Source organism: Hippoglossus stenolepis, chromosome 23 (genome assembly GCF_022539355.2).
Source record: "Hippoglossus stenolepis isolate QCI-W04-F060 chromosome 23, HSTE1.2, whole genome shotgun sequence".
Classification (NCBI taxonomy): domain Eukaryota; kingdom Metazoa; phylum Chordata; class Actinopteri; order Pleuronectiformes; family Pleuronectidae; genus Hippoglossus; species Hippoglossus stenolepis.
In genome coordinates this window covers 15577902-15597196 of record NC_061505.1, presented here as the reverse complement: position 1 = coordinate 15597196, position 19295 = coordinate 15577902, and the positions used below count along the sequence as shown (strand labels likewise).

The window sequence follows — 19295 nt, the reverse complement described above, 5'->3', positions numbered from 1 at the left end:
TGTCAATCACTCCCCCCACCCCTCCATCGGCATAGTGGTGAGTAGATTATGAGTGAATTTTCATTTTTGGGTGAACTGCCCCATTAAATATACCCTTCACATATGGGGATAGTTAAAGCTATCTTTAATTCGGACATTAATACTATGTATTTATTCATCTGCTGTTTACGACGATATAAAGTAGTGACACCTGTGACGCACTTGTTCATCGTTCTAGGTGTGCTGGCTGACGCAACTTTTATTTTGAAAGCGCGCGTCGGATATGGTTTCGGTGCGGCTTGACAGCGAGAACGTGACATATAAAGTGGGCTGGTCCCCCTCCCACTGTCTGCGCTCAGCGGAGGAAGAGAGAGGCAGAGACCGGAGAGCACTCTTGACCTGCGGACCGGTGACATTCAACGGAAAACCCCCTCCAGCGAACACGGAAGAGCGGAACCATGGCGAAGCCGCTGACGGACCAGGACAAGAGGAAGCAGATCTCGGTGCGGGGACTGGCCGGCGTGGAGAACGTCACGGACCTGAAGACGAATTTCAACCGACACCTCCACTTCACGCTGGTGAAGGACCGGAACGTGGCCACCAAGCGGGACTACTACTTCGCCCTCGCCAACACGGTGCGGGACCACCTGGTGGGCCGCTGGATCCGCACGCAGCAGCACTACTATGAGAAGGACCCCAAAGTAAGAGGCGGGCTGATGCCGCAGCCCTGCACGTACACACAGCTGACAGGGGGGGTGGGTGGGAGGGGAGGGGATGCTGGGCTCCGTGCTGCAGTATCACAGGAGATGTGCGCGTGTGTGTGCATGTGTGTGTGTGTGTGCATGTGTGTTCCTCCCCACTTTTCATACCCATAAATAGACCGTGTTCAGCTGCTCCTTTGTGTAAGCGCTGCAGCTCAACAGGGAGTCGCATCCTCCCGGTGTGTGAGCTGATGTTACATAACGCATCTGCATCTGCCTCCATCACCGGGCTCTGATCTGGTGCACACACGCCCACGCACACGCACACGCTTGTGCTTCTATCTACGTGAGGACACTCATTAGCATAGTGCGTTCCCCAGCCCCTTACCCAAACCTTAACCATCCGAATGAAATGCCGAACCTAATTCTAACCCTAACCCTGAAACCAAGTGTTAACCATCAAACAGTCCATCGAAAAAGTGAGGACCAGTCAAAATGTCCTCACTTTCCAAAAATGTCCTCTCTCTGTATGGTCTATGCTTTACATGGTCCTCACAAAGATGTAAGTACAGGAACACACACCTGTCTCTCTATAGTTATGAGGACACTCATTGGCATAATGCATTCCCTAGCCCCTTACCTTAACCTTCACAACTTAACCCTAACCTAGAACTAATACTAATCCTAACCCTAAAACCAAGTCTTAACCCTCACACAGCCCTTTGAATTCGTGAGGCCAAAATGTCCTCACAATGACGGTCCCTCAGGACTATAGACACACACACACACACACACACACACACACACACACACACACACACACACACGCACACACTGAGAGTACCCTTCACAGGCACTGCAGCATGGAATCCGGAGGCTCAACTGGTTGGGGAAATGTGGATTACGTAACTGCGAGTCGTGCCCCCTCCCACCCCCACCACCACATCACAAAATGGCCACACACTGTTACTGAGGCAGGTCAAGCTATGGCCTCCGTGTAGAACCTCCCATATGGTGACTGTGCAGGACACGGCACATGATTTACGTTCATATTCATACTCATCCAACTGTACAGTTTGTGCCCTGTGTGTCCCATGAACGTGCACAGCATAGAATTGAAGTTAAAAAAATACACACCAGTGTTTGCAATAAGCTCTTTATACAGTTATGTAACTGTTGATGCACTGATGTCGCCGACCCAGTCTGATCACATCGTGCACTGACTCTCTGTCACCTGAGGAACGGTTGCTCTTCTGTGTTCTAATACACGCTCATCGTGAACGGTTTCTCACCCAAACCCCTGACGTATCAAGATGTAGATCAAAATGCAGAAGTCACTTTACTCACTGATCTATTTCAATAGCCAGTTTAACGTCTTTGTGACTGAAGGTGTTGCATGCGGAGCCCTCACAATGACCTTCTTTCAAAGTCATTTCAATCTCCTCCACTTGCCACCTTGATACAGAATCCGAATTAACTGGGCCTGCTCAGCATTTTAAAAACATTTTCACACCTGCCAGAGGATGATGAGATGCTAAATTCTTCATTTAATCTGTGTCTGTATTTATATTTTTCTTTAAATGCATATATGTCAAATAGCCTCTCAAAATATATTTTCAGTATAGATGTAATACATATTATTTAGTCCAGAACAATGTGTTTAAACTGGTCTAATTTGTTAAACACGTTTTCAAACTGCTTTAATGTATTTTAACAGTATTTTCAACTCAGTTGGGTTATGTAGATGGCACAGCCAAATATTTGTAAGAATACATATATTTTCCTACAATTTACTTTAAGTTAAACCTTTGGAAAGTATCTCTTAGAGTGTCTACACTGCCTAACCCTTTATTATTTTGTGGTTGTGTTTTGTATTTACTATGACAAAAGTATTTTGGATTCAATCATTTAAGCATCAAAATATACATTTAAAGGTGGAAAAATAATGACACAAATTTAATTATCAAGAAATATGCTGAATAATAATGTTCAAATGCAGACATTTGTTTTAGTCAACGGTCACTATTTAAGGTTTTTTAAGGAAAACAAACTTGTATAGATTAAAAGTAGTGAATTTATCAAAAGTAATTGTATACATGTTTCCTGGAAGTTCAACACGTTGACAAAGAGCCCTGCACTGGGCCCCCCTGCCTTTGTGGAACAGGAGGCCGAGGCTGTATAATGAATTAGTCATGGCCAGTGTGTAAGTCTGCACTTGGCTCTGCACAGTCTGCTGCACCGTGTGAGGGCGATGGAGGTTGATGGAGGCCTTGAGCTTCACTGTTCAGGCCACTGGAAACTCTGCTTGCTTCATTAATATGAAGCAAGCAGCCCTGGCAGCTTGTGCTGCCAGGGCTTAGTTCAGCTCCATTTAACTTTATTTGTGCATTGAAAAGTTTTTAAAAGTTCCAATTGCGGCTTCTTTTGGGGTATAAATGGTGAGAAGAGGTTTCACGAGACATTTAACATGTTTCCATTGGATGGAATGGTGCAGCCATAAAAAGTATTGAGGCCTGGGTTTGAATATGTACCCCAGCACAAACAATACATGACAACCCGATTACAGAAGGTGACACAGAAAGGTAATTTTAAGGAGAAACCCCTATTTAAAGGATAATTGTACAATCATCTTATTACTGTGGAAAAGTACAATTTAACACCATAAACCCTACAATGAATATATCCCACTGGCATGTACTGTGTGTGTATTTAAAGCCTGGTATTCCTCACTCCTCTGTGCCATAGAGCTCAAGTGTTGTCAAAACACTGGGTGACATTTTCCTTCATTACACACACACACACACACACACACACACACACACACACACACACACACACACACACACACACACACACACTTTAGTGAATACTCACTGCAGCACCAAATGTATATTAATCCGCCACTGAAAATAGTCCCCATACTATTGAAGCATTGAGTTGGTTTAACAGTCAACTTCAGTAGTAAAAGTGCAGGGAAAGTATTAGTTTGTGTCATCGTTAGAGGTCAAATGAGCCAGTCACAGTGTGAGTCACTTCTAACTAAGTGCTCTAAGTGAACGTAAGCTGCCTGGCACCTTATTGTCATATGTACATACTGTGTGGATGATCAGAAGCTTGGTAATTACACTGCACAAGTATTCTGCTGTCTAATCGATCAGGAGAGACTTCAATTGACAGATGAACAAAAACGCTGTGCACAGCAAGAGGAGAAATGTGATGTGATTTATAAATGAATCTTTTGGGGGTGCGCTTAGACCCCATCGTGATGTCATCATGATTGAGGCTGTGCAGGGTCCCCGTGATCCAGACACTGCTGGTAGTGTGATGTGATGAAGAGTCGGCCGGATGTGAAGACTGAATGAGGTGCAGGAGGGTCACAGTGAATCCATGAAATGGCAGCTGACAGCAGAAAAGAAGACTGATTAGAAGTTTTTTCAACAACACGATTGGTAGATGGAGATCGTGGAAAAATCTGATTGGGTCACTGTAGACCCACAGTCAGCTGATTAGAAAAAGATCAGGGGTAAGATGGAGGGAATCGTGAAGAGGTGAGTCATAAAGACAGTCTTCCTGATTGAAGCTTCATATCCATAGTTTCCTGTTTGACCTTGACCTCATGTATAACCTTTGGAAAAGGAGCACAGACCCTCCTCCTATTTCTACTGACCACCAGCTTCCCATGTCACTGTTAAGGACAGAGGATGTTCCACCTTGTTAAACCCTATCAGACAAATTGGAACTTGTGAATATGGGATATACAAAATATAATTTGTGGTTGTGAATTGATGGATTGGTTATTTTTTCCAAGTCTGCTTCCTCTCTGCGAACCCCCACCATCAGTCAGCAGCAGGATCAGAGATGACAAGTGGCAGAAGGTCAGAGAGGCTGTGCCAAAATGTCAGCCAGGACACGCTAAACACAAAGGTTCACATGTCCTCATGGAGTCTGCAGCCTCACCACCATCGCCCACACTTACTGTATCATTACCTCTGCCAAGGACATTATGTTCTCACCCCCGCCTGTTTGTTTGTTTGTTTGTTTGTTTGTTTGATTGATTGTCAGTAGGATTACGCAAAAACCTCTGAACAGATTTTCCCTAAACCCGGTGGAGGGATGGGGCCCTTTCTCTAACTGTGTTTTATGAGAAAGAAATCATTTAGGTTATCGTACAACTTCCTTTTTTCCCCTTTATATTCCTACTATAAGAACCCGACAATCATGTGGAGGGTTGCTCGGCCTTGGCAGAGGTATGCGCTCGACTGAGTGCCCTTCTCGATTTGAGTGTGGTGAGGAGGTTACTGTGGTCCCATGGTTTGATTGGCTTCTGTGTGAAGTGTAGAGATATTGTAGTCGCTGTGCTGTCTCTGAGAGCAGCAGCTGTTGTCGAGCAGAGATAATGTCGCAGGGCCATTAAGGGAACTAAATGGAGCATGTGTGTGATATTATTAGTGTCCTCCTGAGAATGTGTGGTGAGTTTTAGTGCTCTTTTATTTATTTAAAAAACTATTGATGGTATTTGTCTGCTTTTTGGACATGTAATGATAAAAAAAAACTGAAAGTATATCTGATGAATTGTTTCTCTCGTGGTTTTTTTTTCTTGTAGCGCGTCTATTACCTCTCCCTGGAGTTCTACATGGGCCGGACTCTGCAGAACACCATGGTGAACCTGGCTTTGGAGAATGCCTGTGATGAAGCTACATACCAGGTGAGGCAAAGGATCTTGGGGGGAAATGACATAGGAATGCTGGGCTTCTCCCAGAGGAATCTAAACAAAGACAATGGTTATAAATGTCATTGATTTCAATTCACTGGAACTAATGTTGCCAAACTAAGAAAGAAAAAAAAATCAAACCAAAAGGACTAACTGTCTTCCCAGAACATTCAACATGTCCTATGAAGCAGAGATGCCGGTCGGTACATTGTTTTTGTGATTTTTTTTTTTTTTTAAAACCACATGAACAGATGGTGTGACGCTGCAGCTTTAACTTTTTATTAACAAAACCAAAATCATTCATTTGCAGGAAAAGCAGCAAGATGGAACTTGTGTTCTTGTACCATCCAGCACCTGCTCTACCAGTTAGGGAAGAATGACATGTCAGCTCTAGTGTAGACTTGTTGTTGGATGGTTTAAATGATCAATTCTCCACAGTGACTGGAGAGAGTAGGGCTGAACGGAAGGGGCTAGAATGGAATTGGTGCCACAGTCAGTGTAGAAAAAACATTGAAGGGGTGCTCTGGTGAATTAGTGTTGCACTTAAGTCAAATTGAGGTGTTTACATATTACATATGTTAAGCTCCAACATTTCCCACTAGTAGAATCTTTCCATCAGCCTCAGGGGGAAATCCTCTCAGGGGTGGAAATGTACTTTACTTTAGAAAAAAAGAACAGAAGTATTGGCATCAAAATACTGTATATCTTAAGTACCCAAAGTAAAAGTAATGACAACGGAGTAATGCATATTGCTGAGCAGGTTCATTTATAATAATGCAGCTTAATGTATCTATTGATTTATCTTTTGTATAGTACTATAATATTTACATTCAGCCAAGTAACTAGTAACTTTTTCTGACAAATAAATGTTTTAGTGTAACAAGTAAAATATTTGCATTGCATATAATAGAAATACTTAAATTAAGTACCTCTCAATTGTTCTCAAGTACAGTGCTTTAGTAAATGTACTTAGTTACTATATGTCGTTGAAGCTCCATGACTTGGTTTATCATGCAGACGTAGTTGCACAGTACATTTGTCTCAGCTCAAGCTAAGGTGACCTTGATGATATCATCGTGGGTTATTTTCAGAGTTAATAAGTTCTGCTGTCTCAGTTTAGCCTCTGGCTGGAGCATTGAGAAAAGACTCGGCCTGATATCTTCTTCAGTTAAAGGTCAAAAGGTCGAGCTGCGTCGCACCTCTCTGCGAAAGAGAAAAGGAATAATGAATAGATATAGATAGATATAGCTGGACCCCAGAGGAAGCTGCAGTACTCATGCCAGCTTCTCTTGTGTTCCTCAGCTGGGTCTGGACATGGAGGAGCTGCAGGACATTGAGGAAGATGCCGGTCTAGGCAACGGTGGACTGGGTCGTCTGGCTGGTGAGCTCGTGCTGTCTGCTCATTGGCTGCTGACAGACAGTGATGTTTAGTGCAGTGGACAGTCTTGTCTCAACCCCTCCTCTCCTGTCACTGTTGTTTATGTAGCTTGTTTCCTGGACTCCATGGCCTCTCTGGGTCTGGCCGCTTACGGATATGGCATCCGCTACGAGTTTGGCATCTTCAATCAGAAAATGGTCAACGGCTGGCAGGTATGTTTGCCTGCTGGTTCGTCTGGGATGCACTACAAATGTATTTACGTTGAGTTGTTCAGATACATCATACATGAATTACATCCTATGATGGAGACATGGGATATATTTTGGCCCATGCGCACAGCAATCTATAAGGCAATTATTTAGTTGGATTGTGAATGTAGTGTGGATTAATGGTATTGTTAATTATTTAATTAGTTTATTTTATTAGAAGACACAGTGTAAATGTCATCAAATTTCACTATTATTATACAGATCTTAAATGTACTGACCTGATACTCAAATATGGAGGTCAAATAAAATGTTTGCATGGGAATCAATCAGACAGTGTTTTTCAGCACAGAGCTCAGGGATCAACCTCAAGGAATTATTTAAAAAGATTACAGCCAAGTTTATATTTTTACAATAATTTAGATTTAGTCTTTTCTATTTCTTCCCCCTAATTCTGGTATTTCAAATTGCACATTTTTTTAAATCCATGTAAATGTGGTGAATGTGAACATCAGGAAGAATCCGCAGCATGTCTCAGAGCACAAGCAGTGAAGACCCAGTGGTATGTTCCCACAGGTGGAAGAAGCTGACGACTGGCTGCGTTATGGTAACCCCTGGGAGAAGGCTCGCCCCGAGTACATGCGCCCAGTCAACTACTATGGAAGAGTGGAACACACAGATGAAGGAGTGAAGTGGGTCGACACACAGGTGAGTGGACACAAATCTGACATAAGTCACAGGACCATTACTTTAGTTGTGGGAGTCTGTTAATTGGAACTGATGCAAAATATTTTGGTCAGATTAATTTATACAAATATAAATGTACTTATTATGATCATATGATGATTATTGTATAATTTCCTGGAAACTGAATTTTTTATCTCATGTTCAAAATGTAAACACTATATGAAAACTTGCCTTGTTCCTGCAGCTTCTAAATATGAGAAATAAGGTCCTAATTGAATTTTTTACGTGTGAAAGTTTATTTTAGGGACGTTTATTAGTTGTGAACCTTAGTGTCACCGGTGTTTTGGCCTTTTAATCACATCACACTCTTCTAAGGTGAACCCACCACAGGCTGATCAGACCTGGGTGTGTGTCCCTCATATCGTGTGGTCCAGTTGGCGTCTTTCCTCCTGATCCAGAGCCATTGGTTGCATTGCTCTGCAGCCTGTGATGTTTCTTATTCGTACTGATTCCTCGCTCTTTGAGCAACCTGATGGTGGATGTTGCAATAAAACCCCTGCAGCCAACCTCCACGTTGCTTTCCTCTCAGATAACATCTCTGTGTACCGCAGCCTCTGCGTCTCATGCGCTTCATCAAAAGCATAAAGGAGTGGTTACAGAATTTGTGAAGTTTATCTCACAGTGAATAATGTAATTGTAATCCATGTGTTTTTTGTTTTGAACTCAGGTTGTCCTGGCTCTTCCCTATGACACCCCAGTGCCCGGCTACAGAAACAACATTGTCAACACCATGAGACTGTGGTCTGCTAAAGCCCCCTGTGACTTCAACCTCAAAGACTGTGAGTGGTGTCATTGTAAATACAAATCTAAGGAATCTCATCCAGTAAGACAAAAATAAGAAAGTGAACAATCTGACATGAGTTGCTCAAACTGCTGTTATCCCACAGTTAATGTTGGTGGTTACATCCAAGCTGTGCTGGATCGAAACCTGGCAGAGAACATCTCCAGGGTTCTCTACCCCAACGACAACGTGAGTGGATTGACCAAACATCAACTCCTCTTTTGTCTGCACTGTAACTTTGTAGTTTTTGTATTCTTCATTCTCCATGTTAACTGCATCGTGGCACTGTCAGACAGTCAGGCTGTAAACAAACCAACTGATCGAAACATCTTTATTGTGTCGGTCAAAATGGTCCAAGTAGCTACTATGGTCATATGCTTTTAATTAATATTGTATCAAATTGCTATGTCTAATGTAAAGTGGTCACTTGTGATGAACCCACAAGAAACGTTAAGTCTGCAGCACTCACCAAAGTCTGTTTTTCCTAAAATGAAATTGAATATTCTTCATTATTGTTCACTTGTGTCCCATATATATAAGTTTGAATGATTTACTTAACTGGTGTTATTTTTTAATACATAACATGTCAGCTATTTCACAGGTCATTTAAACATCGACACAATCTTCAGACCCACGTTCACAACTTTTCAAAATAAAAGCTCTGTAATTTAGCTCAATGTATTGCATAACAGCAACAGAATGAATTGCCAAACAGGAAGTGATTCTATGAATGTAGCCAGAAATGATGCTGAATGTTTAAAAACTGTTTGCGAACAAGACTTCCTATGTTTATGTCAAGTGTGGCCTCAAACTATGAAGGTTTTACTCATCTATTATCTGCAGCTCCTTCTTCGGTTTCTAAAATAAACATTAAAATGTGCAGCCATTTTGTTAGTACAAGCATTCTAAAAATGTCATGGTGGATCTATGAGTGTTCTTTATGGTCTTTGTTCTTCAGTTCTTTGAGGGGAAGGAGTTGCGTCTAAAACAGGAGTACTTTGTTGTAGCTGCGACTCTTCAGGACATCATCCGTCGATTCAAAGCCTCCAAGTTTGGCTCCACGGAGTTTGTGCGCTTGGACCTTTCTACGCTGCCAGAAAAGGTAAGAGATACATCACACCATCGTGTCATTTGAATCCTCATAGCATTTTATTTGCGACAAATTACAGTTTATGGGCTGTTCTGCCAAATTGCTTGTTGTAACTCTTAGTCTTTTGATTTGGTTCGAAGGGCTCAATTTAATTACACACACATAACTTTTCAAAATGTGTATGGGTCAGTCTCAGACAACTTAATCTACTTTTCTAGATGAGAGATGGTTGCATTTTGCCCAAATTTAACTGAGCCAGTTGATAACTAGCTATCAGAACAGTTAATGTTTGGTTCAGTGAAGCCGGATTACGACAACCTATCCTTGGTAGGTGGAATTTACTTCGTAGTACAGGCCCCCTGACGACCATAACTATTAAGATAAAAATATCTGCCAGATTTTGAAATGTGAAGGTAGAGTGTGTCATCGATCCCTGGCTCCTCCAGCTGATGTGTCCTTGAGCAAGACGCATTCACACACTGATGTGCCATCAGTATTAGTGAGTGATAGGGAAGTGCTATATTTAGAAGTGCTGTAGAAATGCATGTGTGAATGTGACCTTTTAGCGTGAAGTCAAAACTAGGAAGTGCTTGATAAGTGCAGTATATTTACCATCTACTGTGTGACTCTGGTCTCCAGGTGGCCATCCAGCTGAATGACACTCACCCTGCTTTGGCCATCCCTGAACTGATGAGGATCCTGGTGGACGTTGAGAAACTCACTTGGGAGCAGGTATGATGCAGACCTCGGTTTGCTTAAAGTTCACTGCTCGTCAAAAACTGGCTGTAAAATCAGGAGAGCTGCAAACTTTTTGGACTTTCTAAATCTGACTATGTGACAATCACGCAGTAAGGTGGTGAGAAAGTAGGTAGGGTACAAGATACTTTTGTGGTGCAGGACTCGAACCTGCGTTATAAAACTACCTCTTGTATTTTAACTGGGTTGTTCTGATGAGTTGTGCTGCAGTTGCAATCTCTTTGCATCGCTCAAGGTTGCACTAACAATGACTCAGCAGGATGTAGACTGCAGCAGAATGACACACGTCAGTCAAAGTTAAGTCTGTGACAGTAGGTGAGCAGCTGAACTTGCTCATGTAGGATTGTATTTTCCACAAAGTTTTGGAAAATATGTATAATGCAAACATTTTTACAAGACAAGATTTTAGTTGAGACCATTCTGTCATTTTCTCAGGCAAAATAAACGTTATTTACTGTATTTCTGTACAAAATACCACGATTTCATCGGCTGTCTTTTACAGCTGTTGCCAGTTGTAGTGAGTCCGTGTGATATTGTCAGGTTTGTCTAACCCACGTGTCTGTGGCCTCGCTGTCTGCAGGCCTGGGACATTGTGGTTCGTACCTGTGCCTACACCAACCACACCGTCCTGCCTGAAGCTTTGGAGCGTTGGCCAGTTGACCTCTTCCACAACCTCCTGCCCCGACACCTGGAGATAGTCTATGAGATCAACAGGAGACACCTGGAGGTTTGCAAGTTTCTGTACCTAGTTTTATGCAGATATTTAGTCCTTAGCTCGTATCCTTCTCTTCAGTCTTAAGCTAATGCTTATGCTTCCTTTTGGTCTCAATTTAGACTAGGCAGTCTAATCTTTATCCAACAATACAGAGATGGTGTCCCCATCTAACAGCAATGTACCAGATCCACAAACAACAAAATGAATCCTGAATCACTTGACCAGATATACATCAGACATATTGTGGTAACATAAGAGAAAAGCATGTATGTGGCGCCTACACTGTCCTGCTCAGGCCAAATGACTTCTCAAACAGTATTTACAGGTTAAATGTCTGTTGACTCAGAGTTTAATCTTCCTTCTTCTTCTGTAGTTTCCTGAACCATCACAGTGCCATCCATCGCTGATCTCCACAAACTTCTAATATTATCCAAGAAATCTGAAATTTAATTCTGAGGGTGCTACATTTAGTGAGAAATATCTTTCATTAGGAGGACCTCATGTGAAACAGCAGGACCTAACCTGAGACTGAATCAATTCATAACCCTCATTTTTGGTTTGTCTCCAGTTTGTCCTCATCTTTGGACATTACCATTACCATAAAACTGTTGTCCCTTTTCTTCACCCAGCGCATATCTAAGGTTTACCCTGATGATCCTGAGCGCATGCGCCGGATGTCGCTGATCGAGGAAGGGGATGTCAAGAAAATCAACATGGCTCATCTGTGCATTGTGGGATCTCATGCTGTCAATGGAGTGGCTCGTATCCACTCTGAAATCATCAAAAGCACTGTGTAAGAGCACATAATCTATTTTCTGCTGTATTTCTTTTTTGCAATTTAGATGTTTACTAAGATGTTGGTATTCTGAAGTGTCGAGTCCTCAAGATTTTAGTCCAGCTTAGTTTTACTGAGTCTTAAGCTTGAAGAATGTTACCATGAAAACACCACTAATATTTCATGTTGTTAGGTCTTCCAGTGCTGTCACTTTAGACATGAGCTCCTAAATTTGTCTGAGACTGTGGCTCCTCTCCTACACCAGGTTCAAGGATTTCTATGAACTCGACCCTGAGAAGTTTCAGAACAAGACCAACGGCATCACACCCAGGCGCTGGCTGGTCATGTGCAACCCTGGCCTGGCTGAGGTCATCGCTGAGGTGCGTTTGTTCTTTTTCATGCAGACTGAAGTAGAGAGTTCTGAGATAAGAGGGGATACTTTGACATTAGAGTCCTGGAAATAATCATCATGTTGGGTGACTGGCACTTGGAGCATGTCGAAAGCTTGGATGGGTATGAAACTGCTGTACACAGTGTAAAAGATAACTACAGCCCCTTAAACATTGGACAAAAATCCCACAAACACCCATTAACAGGTCTTCATGTGAAAGGGTACAATCAATTTTATTCCTAGCTAAATTGACCCCCCTTCTCTGACAATTCTATGAAACGCTTCAATGAAGGCCCATTTCCTCGATCAGTAAATTCTACGACTCTTTGCCATCTCTGCCACAAATTCGTCTCCATTGAATTGCAACATTGTTCAGTTAGAAGAGAAATATATTAACCCTCCAAACCAAACACCTCCATTCTGTTTCGAGGGACGTTCGTTGCACCCAATGTGACACCAGAAGAAAAAAACCAACGACACACTCATCTACTGGCAATGGGAAAGTAGTCAATTTTGCTTGCTCCTTTTGCTGAAAGGAAGCATATATAAAGTGAAAAGTGTGGGTCCAAGGACAGACCCTTGTGGAACTTCACAAATAACAAATTGAAATCTATCTGATGAGTCTGATTTCAACTTTTGCACATGCATTGGAGTTGCAGCTTGACTGATATGTTTTTTTTCTTCCAGAGGATTGGTGATGACTACATCCGCGATCTGGACCAGCTGAAGAACCTTCTGGACTTCGTAGATGATGACGCCTTCATTCGAGATGTTGCCAAAGTCAAACAAGTGAGAGCTTTTAAAGCATAAAGATGATTCAGTGTGTGTTTATTGTGAGTCTTTATTCCTCCACACCTGTTATAGCCATGGCTAGAGACATGTTTTCAGGTTGTCCGTCTGTCCTATTCTTTTGAAGGTAATATCTCAGGAACGCCTCGAGGGAATTTTATTACATTGGGAACAAATGGGCACTTATAACTCAAAGATTTTGGTGGACAAAGGTCAAGGTCACTGTGACTTTACAAAACACATGCTTGGCCATTAGTCAAGAATTTAATAACCAATTAAGATTAAATACACTTAACACCTTACAATTCAATTCCTTCAAAGTTTTCACATCACATGCAAGTCTGGGCAGACATTGATGTGAACTATTACCTGACTGGTTGGGGGTGGACAACCATGAAGCGCTAATTCTACTTCTGATAGTCTCTAATCACATTGCTCTGCTTGACCTCAACTTTAAGGAGAACAAGATGAAGTTTGCCGCCTACCTTGAAGAGCACTACAAGGTGAAAATCAACCTCGACTCCATGTTTGATGTCCACGTGAAAAGGATTCATGAATATAAAAGGCAGTTGCTCAACTGCCTCCACATCATTACACTGTACAACCGTGAGTGTTTCTTCTTTTCCCTACCACTTTTCAGAAATCATATATAGGTACATAGTAAAAGTTCAGGTCAACACTTTTTTTTTTTCTTTAAAAGGCATCAAGAAGGAGCCTACTGAGTCATGGACCCCCAGGACAGTCATGATCGGAGGAAAGGTGAGCATAATTCTCAGTAGTTTGGAAGTATGAGCTACATGCCAATGAAAAACGAATGCTTTGTCTTATCCATCTTTGGTTTAAGGGAAAAACAGCTAACCTAGCTCAGCAAAAGTGAATTTCTTAGCTGCTTCATTGACATTATTTGTAATAAGTTGTTTTACCAGTTTAGAGCAGGGTGGAATTAAGACTTTTCCTCGGAAGAAAAAATTATGTTAAGTAGAGAGCAGGAGTCAGATTGTGGTCAGCCTAGGTACAGCTACCCCGTCCCTGTCCACAGTTCAGAAAATACAATCTCCAACGCCTCGAAAGTTCACTCATGCTAACATGTCTTATTTTGTTAAGCTGAACATAAACAGAAATGTGAAATAGGTGACGTTCCTGTGTGTTTCCAGGCAGCTCCAGGTTACCACACTGCCAAGATGATCATCAAGCTGATCACATCAATTGGAGACATTGTCAACAATGACCCAGTGGTGGGAGATCGCCTCAAGGTCATCTTCCTGGAGAACTATCGGGTCACTCTGGCTGAGAAAGGTAATGAATACTGTGGATCTTTGGACAAATGGTGAAAAAAGTGTCAAAGAGAGTAGACTGAAACTTCATGCCTAGACATACAAAAAAGGATGCATATACATCAACATGCAAATTTCAGTCACAGTCATAGCGTGCCTCACTGCCAACAAGAAATGAAATTGTTTATAGCGTGATGTACTCCTCCACCAGCTTGACCATATTGAGCTGAACTTTGGTCAGAAGACCTTTAGGACAAGGTCAATGATAGGCTATGAATCTTGTATGTTTTTGTTGAATGCTGTTGATGTGGCAGAGTGCAGAATGTTGATGTTTAGTTTTTACTATGGATCTTATTGTTGGAGGGCTAAACATGTTTTAAAAGTCACAAGACTCGTCACACACGTCGGAAATGGCAAACATTTACTTCCAATATAGGTCTTGTATATGGGTGTGGCAAAATGGCTTCATACCCACCTATAAAATGTAAACGAAGCAGGCCCTGCGGCACGTTTCACCGACATGTATGAATATCAGTAGGTATATGTACCATGCCCAGACTTACAAAAAAGTGTTTTGGACCCATACCCTAAGTTTCCAATGTTAATCGTAAAGTAGTTTTTTGCTATTTGCAAGCATTCTGTTTTAATGGACTCTTTCTACAGAATCAATCACATCAACCTCGACAATGAAAAGTTATGCTGATCACAAGTTTTCCTTCAACAGCATTCTCGTGGCCATATCACTATGAAACAGGAAGTTCCACTAATTTGACGATACATTGTCCAATCTGCACAAGACTTAACATGTTTGATGACCTGGCGTGCTCACATTCAAATCCCCAAATTCAGCATAATCATAGCACCACTTACTAGCAACAGGATGCACGCCTCAATGCGATGTGCCTGCATGCTGTACTCAGGTCATGTCATCACTCAGGATCTTTCTCTGTCCTCTCTGTGCAGTCGTCCCTGCAGCCGACCTGTCAGAGCAGATATCCACAGCAGGCACCGAGGCCTCTGGCACCGGGAACATGAAGTTCATGCTGAACGGTGCCCTCACCATTGGCACCATGGACGGGGCCAACGTGGAGATGGCAGAGGAGGCTGGAGAGGAGAACCTCTTCATCTTTGGCATGAGGGTGGAGGATGTTGAGGCTATGGACAAGATGGGGTGAGTCTCATGAACGTGTGATTGGTTTGGATACAAAACGCATTTGGAAATAATAGAGATGGGTGGAACAAGAAGTGATAAGATAATGATGAATAGGGTGTATCACTAGCTTAGTACTCGAATTTGCTAACATTCGCTACCATCAGCCACCATTAGAAACTAGTCATACTAGTCATGTAAGGCTATGACAGAACATCTGAGTTACGTATGTGCTGTATTGATCGTGAGCTTAACTTTTCAGTGTTAAATTGTTTCAGGAGACTGATATTGCTTTGAACTAATAATCGTTGAGGAAAAGTGCAAAAATGTAGATGTATCTTCTTCTTCAGACAAAGAAATGCAGTGGGATGTTGTATCATTTCTGTCCTTAGTAACATAATACCTAACCCAGTTTTTTACAAATATATTTTGTATCCAGTTATGACGCCATGTCGTACTACAACCGTATCCCGGAACTGAAGCAGGCGATGGACCAGATCTCAGGAGGCTTCTTCAGCCCCGGCCAGCCTGGCCTCTTCAAAGACCTCGTCAATATGCTGATGAACCATGACAGGTTAGAACACGCTGACGCTGATGCTGATGAATCAGCACTTTGTCTATGCTGACATAATCTTCACAGTCATGCAGTGTCATCAGTGTGTCGCTGTCATCCAACTGTCACTGCGACTGGTTTTACCACTCAAAGACTGACTGCAGGGATTATATGATGTAAAGCAAGTCATCATCATTGTTGCCTGAATTCAAACTGGTGCGTCATATAAAACCGATTTGAAATTGTCTCGCTTACTTCGTCATCTAACGCCGTTTTCACACCTGAAACTCTGGACCATGGTCCAAATTAAGCTTCATGTCTTTGTTCCATCGTTTCCATTCGATCAGGTTAGGTTTGGTTTGACATTGTAATTTAGGGAGCACATTAGAGAATTTTGTATCACACACGTTTGATCTGTCGTCATCACCTGCATGACTGTGTGCACCTATACTTGAGATTGATTCGTTTGTCATAGAAAAAAAAGTAGTCTCTCTGTTTGAAATGTGAAAATTATTAATGTTGCTGCCACCGCATCGTCATTATTGTATTACTACTACTTCTCAGTCAAACACATTGTCTGAGGCAAAGACTACCAGAAATCCTGCGTGCTGCTTCCTCTTCTTTTTCTTCTTCTATTGTTAAATGCTCTCTCAACTTCATGCAGTCTGAACTATCCCAAAAAATGTAATGTTTGTTCTGGACGGAGACCACCTCTTTTTATCGGACCAAACTTTGTTCAATGTGACACAAAATGGCACGACACAATATGAAGTAATTTATCATTAGACTGCATCATCTTAACTGTGTGTCTGTGCTACAGGTTCAAGGTGTTTGCAGACTATGAAGACTACATCCAATGCCAGGAGAAAGTGGGTGCACTCTACAAGGTCAGTGAGTTATCAAGAGGAAAGCAGTTGATCTAATATCACAATTAATCTGCTCAGTTTGTGCAGTCAGACACAGAACTAGAGCAGTTTAAGTCGCTGTACACACACAGTATATGTTGAATTCTGTCAAATTTCAGTTTAACCTTTTATTGATATATTATCTAATAGATGTACATTATTATACTACCCAGAATATACTATGTAGTTCTATGCTACACAGTACTGCACTGATACTTTTAGTGTCACTATGTTATTTCAATATTGTACTTTTTCATGCTTGGTCAAAGTTTGCAGATACTATAGCTCTTTATATTACTGTTAAATACTATACTATACTAAATGGTCTGTATTCATAAAGAGCTTTTTTAGTCTTGATGACCTCATGACTCAAAGCGCTTGACATAACAGTTTTGTCATTCACACACACACACACACACACACACACACACACACACACACACACACACACACACACACACACACACACACACATTCATGCAGTGTCTATGTGCAGCACTTTCTTTATCACCCATCACTCACACATGGTCAGCACAGCCGTCAGGGGCAATTTGGTGTTCAGTATCTTGCCTAAGGACAGTTCAGGATGGGGGATCCTCTACTATACTACACTACACTATACTATACTATGTTCAGGAATCACTGAAGTCTCATCTTGCTTTTCAATGTGACTCCCCTGTTGTAACAGAACCCCAAAGAGTGGACCAAGATGGTGATCCACAACATTGCTGGCAGTGGCAAGTTCTCCAGTGATCGCACCATCTCCCAGTATGCCAGGGAGATCTGGGGCATGGAGCCCAGCCTGGAGAAGATCGCAGCTCCTGACGATCCTCGCTAAACCACCTCATCTGCCTCCTCCAACTAACCGTAGCCTGCCCCGTGGTCCAGCCAGGAGAGACGAACCCTGTAGCTTGCTCACTGTGTAACGTGGCATTATTTCATTACATTACTGATCCTCGTACACGCGCTAATACTTCCACTTCATCATATAGTAATGTGTACTAATATGGCCTCATTCAAAATATGTCTTTTTTTCCCTGTGTGCACCAGCAATGCATATTCTCACTGTTGGGTGAAAGCCCTGTATCCCCCCATTGGCATTTCAGCAGCGAAGAAACGGCCCGGATTTCACTTTGGAATCATGGGGTTCTTCGGCAGGAGTGAGACCATTAAAGAGATACTTCTGTATTTTGTCATAGTCCAATGGTCCCTCCATTCTCCAAAATGTCTTTGCCAGGGATGTTTGGAAATTAAAGGGTCCAAACACCGATCAGGAGTGGAATCAAAACGTGTACAGTGCTGTACTGTATCTGGGACTGTATCTTCCATACTTTGGTTTTCACACTCCAGTGATATTCAAACCCCAGTTCTAGCTACACCCCCCCCACCCTACTTCCGAGGCCCTTGTGGCCACCAAAACCCAGCAAAAATGTCAGTAAACCTCAGAACTGTTTTTGTTCCAAAACAACCTGTGTCTTCCATGAAAGTGAGAAAAGGACACACAGTGGCTAATGTGCACCAGAGCCTCAAAGCAGCATTCTGACTGGATGGTGTTGGAAGAAAGCCACTTCTCCATATTGCCAGCAAAATAATGTTCACAGGAATATTTCACGTTAAAAGACTCCAACTGCTCTGTTAGTGTGTTTTGGTGTTCGCTGAATGTATCCATCTGTGTGTGTGTGTGTGTATAATCAGTAATGGTTTACCTGTGATCTCCTCAGCATGTTTGTGTCTCCTTCTGCTCTACTCTGTTCCTAAAAGTGCCCTGTGTTAGAATGATGAAGCCTTCTCGGCCTAAAGTCTACATGATGGAATCTGAAAGATGTGGGTTATTCTGTAGTGTTTCTGTGTGTGTACCATTTGACGGGTCTATGACACTGTGGATATCAGCCTTATTGATGTACTGTAACAGCATCCTGTCCTGCTTCAGCTGCTCTGTATGACTGACTACTGTGGTGCCGCAGAAAAACTGTCCTTGACACTGAACCCAACATTTTCGCTGTCAGCCAGTGCTTTTCTTTTTGTCAATAAATGACGAGATTACATCAACAGCTCCTACGTCTCACTTCACTTTAACACCTCTGTAGCAATGCACACAAGTGATGAGAGCAGGTTTTCTGGAGCATCTCGGGCTCGGAAAAGAGACGGGGTCAGAGAAGACTTTGATCTGACAAATTGATCTGTAATGTTATGTCAGAATTTATTAAGATAAGCACTTGCAGGGCACTACCTCTATTTGTGCAGTGAATCTAATCAGTTGAAAGTCAGGGTGAGGTCTGGATTCATTTCAAAATGTCCCAAAAAAGTATTTGGTATTGGTTTTTAAAGGTTTAATGCAATAATTCTCAGACAGAATAAATTAATCTACACAGCAATTTTTCTGAGAGGTTTTCC

At 42.1% G+C, this 19295-nt stretch overlaps 1 protein-coding gene across 1 annotated transcript; it reads left to right on the top strand.

Annotated features, from left to right (window-relative positions):
- The first annotated feature begins 320 nt into the window (after positions 1–320).
- Positions 321–18950, top strand: LOC118102247 (glycogen phosphorylase, muscle form). The gene is made up of 20 exons (XM_035148306.2): positions 321–680; positions 5284–5385; positions 6694–6772; positions 6878–6981; positions 7552–7683; positions 8390–8501; positions 8610–8692; positions 9462–9605; positions 10233–10325; positions 10930–11076; positions 11694–11857; positions 12105–12219; positions 12918–13019; positions 13478–13625; positions 13720–13778; positions 14174–14315; positions 15257–15464; positions 15883–16017; positions 16817–16883; positions 17590–18950. Exons 1-20 carry the CDS (start codon positions 438–440, stop codon positions 17737–17739), a joined length of 2529 nt encoding a protein of 842 aa, XP_035004197.1. The 5' UTR covers positions 321–437; the 3' UTR covers positions 17740–18950.
- Positions 18951–19295: the final 345 nt, after the last annotated feature.

Excerpts from the sequence above, each read along its gene's own strand:
- LOC118102247 (XM_035148306.2), top strand. The coding sequence starts at position 438 with ATGGCGAAGCCGCTGACGGACCAGGACAAGAGGAAGCAGATCTCGGTG. Across the intron at positions 8,693-9,461 it reads TTCTCTACCCCAACGACAAC|TTCTTTGAGGGGAAGGAGTT; the intron begins GTGAGTGGATTG and ends TTTGTTCTTCAG. Across the intron at positions 16,884-17,589 it reads AAGTGGGTGCACTCTACAAG|AACCCCAAAGAGTGGACCAA; the intron begins GTCAGTGAGTTA and ends CTGTTGTAACAG.